The following is a 12036-nucleotide window of genomic DNA, read 5'->3' as shown; positions in this document are numbered from 1 at the left end:
GAAGGCGCGGGTCTGATGCAAAGATAGTCATTCCCCACTCAGATTCTCACCCAGAGCTTTGTGTAAGGTATTCTCCACCGCTTCCGCACCAGGCATTCCCCACAGCTCCTTCTTTCTCCCTAGGTGTCCACAAACCCTGTTCAGCGGAGAGTGCAAGAAATAGTGCGGTTCACACGGCAGCTGCAGCGAGTCCACCCCAACGTGCTTGCTAAGGCACTGACCCGAGGAATTCTCCACCAGGACAATAACCTTGTTGTCATCAATAAGCCCTACGGTCTCCCTGTGCATGGTAAGGACCACGCGGGAATGGGAGAGGGACCTGTGGCTGCTTTCTGCTACAACCGAGGAAAACTGAGACGTTACTTGTGGTGCACTCTAAAGGCTTGCATTCAAATTAATTAAACCTTTGTAGACTACCGTCCAATATAAGGAACCACCGAGGACACAGAAATAAATAAATAAGACAGTCCTCCCCTTCTAAACATCTGACAGTAAGCAGCAATTAGTGGAATACGCTGTGTGCAGACCACAGGGATCACTGTAGAGATATACAAAGGCTGTGTGGTTCTAGACTAAAGGTTATCTTCCATCAAAACTGGGAATGAGAAAATGATACATAAGAAAAAAGGAAGCCGGGCGCGGTGGCTCAAGCCTGTAATCCCAGCACTTTGGGAGGCTGAGGCGGGTGGATCACGAGGTCAGGAGATCGAGACCATCCTGGCTAACATGGTGAAACCCCGTCTCTACTAAAAATACAAAAAACTAGCCGGGCGTGGTGGCGGGCGCCTGTAGTCCCAGCTACTCGGAGGCTGAGGCGGGAGAATGGCGTGAACCCGGGAGGCGGAGCTTGCAGTGAGCTGAGATCGGGCCACTGCACTCCAGCCTGGGTGACAGTGAGACTCCGTCTCAAAAAAAAAAAAAAGAAAAAAGGATGTGTGTGTGTGTGTATGTGGGAGTATATGTAACATACAGCCCCAGAGTAACTGGAATTTAGTGGACGCTCAAATGTCTTTCAACAAATGTTGCATGTAGTTGTCAGGGACAGCTGAGGTGAATCAGGAAAGATTGATTTAAAAAATGCATTTGCGAAAGAATTTTGCAGAGGGAAAAGGCCCGTTTTAGCTAGAAGAAGGTAATGCTTTTCGGGGAGATATGGAGATAGTCGTTCATAAAGACAAGGAACTAAATCAGACATTGCCAAGTGTTTGTATAATTTTTTTCTCTCTTTATTTTCACAACAGTTTTTTGCCTCCCCATTCCCCAATGAAGTTGTTTTTCAGATATTTACATTTTATAATGAGAAAGCAAAGTTGGAAAGAGAAGTAATGCGTCCAAGGTCAAAAAAATGGCTAGTAAGAAGAGGAGACTAGAACCCCAGGAATGTCTAACCCCGAAGCCTATCCTCCTAATCACTCTTATTTAATGCTTCTCGAAGGCCTCATGGTTTTGCAAAGTATGTCTGAGAGGAAAGCCACATGCTCTAGAATGGTGCTTCTCAAACTTTATTATGCTTCTCAACCATTTGGACAGCTTGTAAAATGCAGATTCTGACTGAGTAGTCTAGGTTGGGAGCCTGAGATTCATTTCTAATAAGCTCCCTAGACATGCCATTGTTGCTAGTCTTTGGACCACACTTCAGTAGTAATGCTCTAGAAAATATTGACAGTTTATCCATTAAGGGCTTTTCTCCCAAGAAGAGTTCTTTGGTGAGATCTTTTCCTGGCCACTCAAATCTTTGGCTTTTTCCTTCTTAGGTGGCCCTGGGGTCCAGCTCTGCATCAGTGATGTACTACCTATCCTGGCAAAGATGCTTCATGGCCACAAGGCAGAGCCCTTGCATCTGTGCCACCGGCTAGACAAGGAAACCACAGGCGTAATGGTGTTGGCTTGGGACAAGGACATGGCACATCAAGTCCAAGAGTTGTTTAGAACCCGTCAGGTGGTGAAGAAGTACTGGTATGAGGCCTGCTGATGGCAGTAGAGGTGGTATAAGTGGAGGCATTTCTTTCACCTATTTATCCATTAAAAGCAGAAACTCCAATTAATAGAAGGCACTGCACTAGGACCTGCGAGATTATAAAAAGTATGTGAAGCAGCTTTGGTGCTTAGAATATTAAGTCTGATAGAACAGTGGTTCTTAATTCTGGTATACATCAAAATTATCAAAAATTAATTATACAAGCATAGGCTGTGCATAGTGGCTCATGCCTGTAATCACAGCACTTTGAGAGGCAGAGGTGGGAGGATCACTTTAGGCCAAGAGTTGGAGAACAGCCTGGGCAACATAGCAACACCTTTTCTCTATAAAAAGTAAAAAGGTAGCCCGGTATAGTGGCACATAGCTGTAGTCCCAGCTACTTGGGAGGCCAAGGTGGGAGGATCACTTGAGCCTAGGAGTTTGAGGTTACAGTGAGCTATGATCACACCACTGCACTCCATCCTGGATGACAGAGTGAGACCCTGTCTCTAAAGAAAAAAAAAATTAATTAATTATACGAGTAATATATGATTTTATTCCTGTGATAAAAATAGTCAAACAACAAAGATAATGTGAAAAACTCCTGGAGAATCCACCCACTCTGCCATTCTAGTCTTTTCCCTTGAGGTAACAACCCATGTAATCACTTTGGTTTTTATTCCTCTAGTTCTTACTCAATGCATTTACATACATGTCTAGTGTATATAGTATGTGTGTGTGTAGATACGTATGTACATAGATATATCTATATATATCACATTGTACAATTTACATTATACTTTTTCCCCTGCCCAACTCTATGTCTTGGGGATCATTCTGTGTTAGCACATAGAGGTTTACTTCAATGTTTTTCAGAGAAAAAAGATACATGAGCAAAAATGAAACCCTCTGTTCCCTATCTGTGCAGTTCCCTTCCCCAGGGGCAATCGCTGTGACTGGTATCTTGTGTAAACTTCCAGAGCTATCGAGCATATGTGAGCATATTACTGTATGGTACTGTGTTTTACACACAGTTTTGTATCCCGTGGTTTTCTCTTGGATCATATATCTTAGAGCATTTTGTGTTGTACAGTTAGAGCTGTCTCCTTTTTAATTGCTCTGTGAAATACCACTGATGAATATTTAGGTAATTTCTCATTTTTTAGAGCCTATTGCAAAGAATATGTGAATGTATTTTTAGGGTAAATTTCTAAAAATTGAATCGCTGGGCTGAATGGTGTGTATATTTAAATTTTAATAGTACTCACATTGCTCTCCACCAGGGTTTTATCAGTTTACATTACCACCAGCAGTGGCGAGTACCCATCTCCCCTTATCAGCCAAAGCATTTTTAAAGGGTTTGCCACTGTGATAAGTTTAAAAAAAAAAAAAAAAAAAAAAAAAACCATTTTCTATTTCCTTATATAACAGTGATGTTGGCTATCAGTTTAAATGTTTTTTACATGTTTATTGGCTATTCGAGTTTCCCTTTTTGGAAACAGACTGTTTATTTCTTTTACCTATTTTTTTTTTTTTTTTTTTTTTTTTTTGAGACGGAGTCTCGCTGTGTCACCCAGGCTGGAGTGCAGTGGCGCGATCTCGGCCCACTGTAAGCTCCGCCTCCCGGGTTTATGCTATTTTCCTGCCTCAGCCTCCGAGTAGCTGGGACTACAGGCGCCCGCCACCACGCCCGGCTAGTTTTTTTTTTTGTATTTTTTAATAGAGACGGGGTTTCACCATGTTAGCCAGGATGGTCTCGATCTCCTGACCTCGTGATCCACCTGCTTTGGCCTCCCAAAGTGCTGGGATTACAGGCTTGAGCCACCGCGCCCGGCCTCTTTTACCTATTTTTCTATTGGGTCGTTTATTATTTTTATTTATTTATGTATTTTAAGACCATGCCTGGACTTTTTTTTTTTCTTTGAGATGGAGTCTTGCTCTGTTGACCAGGCTGGAGAGCAGTGGCACAATCTCGGCTCACTGCAACCTCCTCCCTAGTTCAAGCAGTTCTCATGTTTCAGCCTCCCAGGTAGCTGGAATTACAGGCGCACGCCACCATGCCCAGCTAATTTTTGTATTTTAAGTAGAGATGGGGTTTCAGCATGTTGGCCAGGCTGGTCTTGAACCCCTGACCTAAAGTGATCCGCCCACCAAAGTGCTAGGATTACAGCACTTACAGCTCACAGGCGTGAGACAATGTGTCTGGCCCAGGCTATTTATTATTTTCTATTTGATTTGTAAGTATTAATTTTATATTTTGAGTGTTAGTCCTTTTTAGATTACAGATTTTGCAGATACTTTGTGATCTGAGAAGCGTTTTAAAATTCTGTATGATTGAGACTTACCCATGAGGTTCTCATTCATAAGTCTGATGGTTGTGGGGATTGGCATCTGTATTTTAAAATTTGATATACAATCAAATGTAAGAACAACTATAATAAAATTATAGAGAATGGAGGAATTTAGGACAGTAGCTAAGACCTCAAAAATATCCGTGTTCAACTCTCAACTGTGTCATTTACCAGCTGTGGGGCCTTGGGCAAGTTATTAAACTTCCATAGGCTTTGTTTTCTTCATATGACAAGTGGAAATAATAGGATTTATGAGATGGTTAAATAAGACCGAGTCATGTGAAATATTTAACAGTACCTAGTTCATAGGAAAAGTTAAAAAATAAAAAATAGAGACTTATTTTATCTATTCAAGCTATCAGAATGTTAAGACTATAAAATACATGGTATGTTATTTGTGAAAAATGTCCATTAAGGTTCAAAATTGGTAACCATTCTTGGTATCGGGTTCATGGAGGAATTGAAATCAATCAATTGGGTCTTGCTGATTGAGCATTCTTGAGTTGTAGTGTCGTATCATTAGGAAGGGCAATCGTGTCACAGAAGATCTATAAAATCTATAAAATACAATAAAACATACCAGATAGTAGCTCAAACTGAAATGGAGTGTCTACGTTGTGAAACAGTGTGTCTGAGTGGGATTTTGACCCCTTGGTTAGTGATTATACAACAAACCACCAGGTACCCAGAGAGAATCTCCCATCATTGACCTGAAAGAGGCATAAATATACAGACAGATTAAACAGTCTCCTACCTGTCTGTGAGGTCATGAGAGGGAGAGCACCAACAGAAGTGATTTGGAATGAGTTATTGAGTTGTGGTTGTGGTTCCTAGGACTTCTTTTTTTTTTTTTTTTTTTTGAGATGAAGTCTTGCTCTGTCGCCGGGCTGGAGTGAAGTGGCATGATCTCGGCTCACTGCAACCTCTACCTCCTGGATTCAAGCGATTCTTGTGCCTCAGCCTCCCAAGTAGCTGGGGTTACAGGTGCATGCCACCATGTCTGGCTGATTTGTGTGTGTGTGTGTGTGTGTGTGTTTAGTAGAGATTGGGTTTCACCATGTTGGCCAGGCTGGTCTTGAACTCCTGACCTCAAGTGATCCACTCTCCTCGGCCTCCCAAAGTATTGGGATTACACGTGTGAGGCACTGCACCTGCCCCTGTGACTTCTTTGGGTATAGTTCCCTCCTGTTTTACCTATGTGGCAAATGAGCCAGGAACAGTTCTCTGAATTTTTTCTTAGGTTCATTCATCCAATTATTTATTCATTTGTTCATTTAGCATGCAGTCAGAATCTACAATCTTTTATTATTTGAAAAAGAAAATACAAAATTATATTATCATAATTTTAACTGTACTTATCCATTTTTAAAGGCTGGGAAGACCATGTTATTAATATAATTTTTTTTTTTACCCCAAATATTCTACAATTAGCATGTATGACTTTAATAGTAAAAAAGATAAGCTTGTGAAATCTATCAGCTCTCAGGCTAAGCATTACACCAAGAGAATCTTGCACGACCCTTCAATCATAAGAGATCACATGTTAGTGCAGAAGGTCCAGTGTGAAATCCTCTAAGTGGCCAAATCTAGGAGGTCTTCTCTGGCTTGGTTGGCTAAAGCAGTGATCTGTGTCACCCCCAGGGCCATCACTGTGCGTGTCCCCATGCCCTCAGCAGGAGTCGTGGACATCCCCATTGTGGAGAAGGAAGCACAAGGCCAGCAGCAGCACCGCAAGGTGGGCAGGCAACCTCCCTGAGGCAGGGGTTGCTGCTCTTCCTTGAGAATCATATCTTGATTTCTTTGGCTTCAGATGACATTGTCCCCGAGCTACCGCATGGACAATGGGAAAATGGTGAAAGTGCGGCATAACCGGAATGCACAAGTTGCTGTAACTCGGTACCAGGTGCTCAGCAGTACTCTCTCCTCCGCCCTCGTGGAGCTCCAGCCCATCACAGGTGAGAGTGTCACTCTTCCGCAGTGGGATCACACAACCCTGTGCCACCAGGTTTTGTCCGGGGCCTCGTTCCGAGCAGCTGGTGCTATGGCTGACTTGTGTGAGAATGTGCTTCTGGTGCTGATCTGAGGCTACGGGGACTCCCATAGGGATGGTTGTGACTAGCAAAAGAATACAAACAGTTTGAATGCCTCTATTAAAACTGTGCAGAGTGGTTCCTCAAAATGATTAAACATAGAATTATCGTAAGATCCAGCAGTTCCACTTCTGGGTATATACCCAAAATCATCAAATATTTGCACACATATTCATAGCAGTGTTATTTACAGTAATAAAAGGTGAAGATAATCCCAGTGACCATTGGGGGATGAGTGGAGAAACAAAATGTAGCATATACAGAAAATAGGATGTTATTTTCAGCTTTCAAAGAATTGAAGGGACATTCTGACACTTTCTACAACATGGATGCACCTTGAAAACATTATGCTAAGTGAAATAAGCCGGGCAGAAAAGAGCCAATACTGTATGATTCCACTCATGTGAGGTACCTAGAAGAGTCAGATGTATAGAGACAGAAAGTAGATGGTGGTTGCCAAAATCTTAGGTTAGGGTAAAGGAGGGCAGATGAATGGGGAATTGTTGTTTAATGGGTCCAGAGTTTCAGTTTGGGAAGATGAGAAAGTTCTAGAGATTGTGGTGGTGACAGTCGCAAAAACAGTGTGAATACACCTAATGCCGCTGACTTGGCATTTAGTATAATGCCAGTGGTTAAACCAGGAAATTTTATGTATATTTTACTACAATTCAAATAATGTGCAAATCAATACTACTTACCATTATGTAGTAAAATTACTGAAAAGTTAGGGTAATGGTAGATGGCAAGTTCATAATGTTGGTTATCTATGGTGGAAAGAGGGAATTGTGGTGGACAGGGGTACTTAGGGTATTTACAACGTTTACTTCCTAAGCTAGCTGGTGCTACATAGCTTATAGTTTGCTGTATTATTCTTTATACTTTATTATAGTTGGGACCTGGCCAATTTACTGCACTTTGATTTAATATGATTTGAAGCAGATGCCAATACTGGTATTGTTTCTGTAGCTCCTCACAAGTTTTCTTTCTTTCTCTTTTAAGGAATAAAACATCAGCTTCGAGTTCACTTGTCTTTTGGATTGGATTGTCCAATACTTGGTGATCACAAGTACTCAGACTGGAACAGGTTGGCCCCCCAGGTAATACTAATTTGACTCAATATGCAACAGATATGGGAGAGAACTTAGGCGTTCCTTTTCTTAAATCTCTGAAATGAGTTACAGCAAAGCCTATTCATTGTCTTCAAACATGGTACCAAGCTCGTTATCTTGCTTTCAGAGAAATTTAGAAGCAGTCAGTTACTGTCCTCGTGAAACTGCAGGATCTGTTAGTGAAAAGCTTACTGTTACATTTGTTTAGTCTGATTTTGTTGGGAGGCTGTGGACCAGGGGAGGGGTGTTTCTGAAGACTGGGAGCAGGTTTTCATGCTACTGCTAAAGAACCGCGGGGAAAGCCTTTTCATCCTTATACCACAGCCCATTTTCTTGGTAGGCCAAAAAGCACTGGCCAAAAAGAATGTCTTTGGTGTGGTCATTTTTCCCTCACCTGGGTTCTGAGCCCTTCTTAGACATGCCCCTGAAGCAGGCTCTCCATGACTGTGTCTTCCAGGGGGTTAGTGTTGGTTCCCTGTAAGTGGAAGTCCCCTGACTTTGCATGTTCTTCAAGGGTGGACTGTTGGCCTTACTCTCAAGGGTCTGTCCTTTCTTTGTATAGAAGCTGTCCGTGGGCACCCTGAAGAAGCTGGGGCTGGAACAGTCGAAGGCCCGCTACATCCCCCTTCACCTGCATGCCCAGCAGCTGATCCTGCCTGCCCTGGGGTCCAGGAAGGAGGATCTCAACTTGGTCTGCAAACTTCCTCGCTTCTTTGTGTGTTCCCTGCGCCGCCTGGGTTTAGAAATGCCAAATCAGGATCAAAAAGAACAATGAAGCCGAACATCTGGGAGCACAGTGAAGACCGTGGGAGCACCCTGGTACCTGGGAGCGCAGGTTGGCCTCTGAACTGTTCTTTGTTTACAGGACTTTGCTAACTTCTCACTTGGAACAGACTCTATAAGACCCAGGTGGGATAAGGTGAAGCAACTCAGCTGCTCCAGGGCTTTTAATGGAGAACAAAGTCTGTTTACTGATAGTTTGGCTGCACTGTGGAAAAGCCTGCTGGAAGTCTCCCTGCCGTGGGCTCTCATTGCCAATGTGGAACAGAGCCCAGGGCCAGGCAGACTGGGGCAGTGACTGGAAAAGGAAAACTAAAGGACAGAATCCAGGATCAGGAACTGTTTTTATCCAGCAGTGAAGCTCTTGAGCTCTTAGGAAGGTTCCCGTGGTTGGAAAGAACATAATGGTTAACAAGTATCACAGCATCCAGGGATTGTCCAGCTATAGTGTGGGTGGCCCCCTGCACTCTGATTATGGAACCTGTGCAAGGGTATTGAGTGTGAGGTTGAGGTGGGACATTTGCTGAGCAAGGAGAGCAGATGTGAATGGCAGGCAGATAACATGCATACGCGAAGCTGGCTGGATGTAAGGCAGTAGCGGGGAGTGGCATGCTGTCTAACAGTTGTTAGCTCCAGCTGGTTGTTGCCATGTGGGAATGGATTTTCTCATTTATTTCTTCAGAGAAGCTGGAAACCTAGATATTTGTGTGAAACCTCCCAGTGTGTTGCCAACTAAATCGAATTTTTAAAGACGCTTAGGCAGCTGAGCAAATAATACTTGCAGGTTGAATTTGCTCTACAGGCTAGCAGTTTGCAGTCTATGTTTAATGAATGGTATAGGAGTTTAGGGAAAGGTGCCATCTTGAAAATTCTGGATCAGTGGTTGGCATTTTAGCTGCGTGTAGTATGTATCCTTTCTAGACTTGGAGATGGCTTTGGTTGGTCCGTGAATGTGTAGTTAGGAGACTGCTGCCATTAAAAAAAAAAAAATCTCTATTGTGGAAGCATATCTTCTGTTCTTGGGTCTCAGGAAGGAGAGGGCTATACTGAACATCACTAGGGATAGATGGAAATGACCTTGGCCTCCCTGCTCAGTTGGTCCATCCAGCTGCCACCTTGTTTCTTGCAAACGAATACACCTCACACTACTTTTTCTTTCTGACAAAGAAAGTTGGAGTGACAGCACAGTTAGGGACATACACCCCGGGACAGTCTTTATGTGTTCCCTGTGTATAGATGATGCCACTTTCTAGCCCCTTCCCTGACTCCATGGTACCCATTACTGTGCATAATAAATTTAACTTTGAAAGCACAGACGAGATGACTATATTTGTTTATATAAGACCTAAATATTTTTCCTGTTGTTTCTATTTCTAGTAAACCATGCTAGTCAAGAAAAAGGAACAAGAATGTGACACTTAGGAAATACTGATAATTGACATTAATTCAGGGAAACAGATGAACAGGAATACCCACAAGAATGGAGAACAGGCTGGGCACGGTGACTCACGCCTATAATCCCAGCACTCTGAGAGGCCGAAGAGGCCGAGGCAGGCAGATCACTTCAGCCCAGGAGTTCGAGACCAGCCTGGGCAACATGGTGAAACCCTGTTACTACAAAAATCACAAAAATTAGCTGGGTGTGTTGACACATGCACACCTGTGGTCCCAGCTACTCAGGAGGCTGACCCAGGAGGATCACCTGAGCCCAGGAGGTTGAGACTGTAGTGAACCATGATTGTACCACTGTACTCCAGCCTCGTGACAGAGTGAGACCCTGTCTCAAAAAAAGGAGAACAATCTTAGAAGAACACATGATGGAAATAAAAGTTAGAATTGGAAAATGGAGAAAAGAAGGAGCTAGTCAGGATACATTTGGAGAAGTGACAGACGATTTATATTCTTATATATAGATATGGTCTCTAGGATGTAAATCTAGACTTTAATTTGGCAGACTGAATATTGACTAGGCTGCAGGTATGTGGGGACATTCACTCATCTCAGGGAGCTCATTAGCTGGGAAAATTCGGTTAGCTGTGTGGTTTACTGACAAGTAAGTGTGAGGCAGGACTGTCGTTCCCCAAGCGGGCACGTTGGAGCTGGACTGAGAACCAGCTGTGTCGTTATTTCTGCCCGGCTTTGTCACAAGTGCTGCTTTGCTGTTCTTCGTGAGTTTTTAGCGCTTTAGTGCTGGGTTTTGTGTTAGTTGCTGAACTGGGAGCTACCAAGCTAGTGACAGTTGACCTTTTGAGAATTCCTAAGCTTCCCTGGGATACGGGGTCACCACATTGGAGACCGGGGCAGATGTCTGCCCTGCTGCACCTTCCCAGACCTCTCTGAAGCCGATGGCAGCGGTTCCATGCCCCACAAAAGGACTGTCTTCTTTAGTGTCAACTGACTCATGGGGGTGCTTAAGGACCAGGACAACAACCTCAGACAACCTAGTTGATCTGCAACTTTAAGGGTGCAGGGAATGTGATTGTAGGTAGGCAGAGTCAACTGAAATGCTCTTGTGTGTTGATTCGTCAGCCATAAAAGCATGTTTTTTTTTAATATGTTTGTGTTTGAAATAACTTTTATTTGTAAATATGGAATGGCCTTTTAAAAATTAATAGAACATTTAAGCACACCATGAGAAACTTCAAATATTAGGTCATATTATCTGCTTGTAATTAGTTACCATCTGAGCTTGAGAAGGACCTGTGTTAAGAAGTATGGTAGGCCGGGTGCGGTGGCTTATGCTTGTAATCCCAGCACTTTGGGAGGCCAAGGCGGGAGGATCGCTTGAGCCCAGGAGTTCTGAGATCAGCCTAGACAACTTGGTGAAACTCTTGTCTCTACTAAAAAGTACAAAAATTAGCCAGGCATGATGGCACGATGGCACACCTGTAGTCCCAGCTACTGGGGAGGCTGAGACAGGAGAATCACTTGAGCCCAGGAGGTGGAGGCTGCAGTGAGCCATGCTGGTGCCACTGCTCTTCAGCCTGGGTGTCAGAGAGAGAGAGACTCTGTCTCACTACATATTTAAAAAAAAAAAAAAAAAGGTGTGGCAGATTTATCTGGAGTCAGATCCCATGTTGGGGGTCCCAGGGTGCTATGGTCTGGGAACAGACGCCGCCCCGGACGTGCAGGGAGAACAAGGTGTGGGAATCTGCTCATCAGGTCGGGCCATTTAGCCCAGGACACTGGCCACAGAGGTGGGACCCAACTCTCTGAAATGGGAGTTGGGTAGGTGGGGGGCACCCACTGGTTTGTAAACTTTGCCAAATGCAGATCCATTAGGGGTTGGGCTTCAGTATATGAATTTTGAGCGGGGAAGGGAAGCGGACACAATTCAGTCCCTAACACTAATTATTATTTTGACATTTTCCTCCAACTGTTTAACAAGGTAAAGCCCATTCTTAACTCACAGGTCATGCAAAAACAGATGGCAGGCCACATTCAGCCCGCAGGCTCTAGTGTGACTGCTTATATTTCTAGTAAATGATGCTTCTCGAGATAAAGGGACAGGAATGTGACACTTAAGAAATGTTGATCTTTGACTTTAATTCAGGGAGACAGATGAAGAGACCCTTGGTCTTGTGGGTGTTTGATGAAATGCCAGGTACCCAGGGAGGCACCACAAAGGGACCAGGCAGTAGCCCGCATGCCGCGGTCTGGACACAGACCAGGGCTGCACGTGTCGGCTGGGAAGATGGGGAGTGGCTTGGAGAAACCATGTAGCATCCCGCACTGCTGCTGTGGTTGGG

General features: G+C 43.8%; 2 protein-coding genes across 5 annotated transcripts in view; both read left to right on the top strand.

Moving 5' to 3' along the window:
* The window catches only part of RPUSD4 (RNA pseudouridine synthase D4), a 132995-nt gene that overhangs the window by 496 nt on the left and 120463 nt on the right, over window positions 1-12036 (top strand). For 3 of the 4 annotated variants that reach the window (XR_012094920.1, XR_005242582.2, XR_005242581.2), the window contains exons 2-7: window positions 124-289; window positions 1755-1956; window positions 5950-6043; window positions 6119-6263; window positions 7398-7495; window positions 8070-8342. Coding sequence is in view for 1 of the 4 variants with exons in the window: in XM_008021429.3 (XP_008019620.3) it covers window positions 124-289; window positions 1755-1956; window positions 5950-6043; window positions 6119-6263; window positions 7398-7495; window positions 8070-8282 (918 nt within the window). In the remaining 3 variants the exon portion in view is untranslated. Of the gene's footprint in view, window positions 1-123; window positions 290-1754; window positions 1957-5949; window positions 6044-6118; window positions 6264-7397; window positions 7496-8069; window positions 9600-12036 lie in introns of those variants that run through there. The other variant, XM_008021429.3, reaches the window with a different exon arrangement.
* Window positions 8279-12036, top strand: part of CDON (cell adhesion associated, oncogene regulated) — a 241430-nt gene continuing 237672 nt past the window's right edge. The window contains exon 1 of the mRNA XM_038004852.2: window positions 8279-8342. The gene's annotated coding sequence lies outside the window, so the exon portion shown is untranslated. The remainder of the gene's footprint in view (window positions 8343-12036) is intronic.

The sequence above is a fragment of the Chlorocebus sabaeus genome, chromosome 1 (genome assembly GCF_047675955.1).
Source record: "Chlorocebus sabaeus isolate Y175 chromosome 1, mChlSab1.0.hap1, whole genome shotgun sequence".
In the NCBI taxonomy this organism is placed as follows: Eukaryota; Metazoa; Chordata; class Mammalia; order Primates; family Cercopithecidae; genus Chlorocebus; species Chlorocebus sabaeus.
This window is presented reverse-complemented; position numbering and strand designations above follow the sequence as displayed.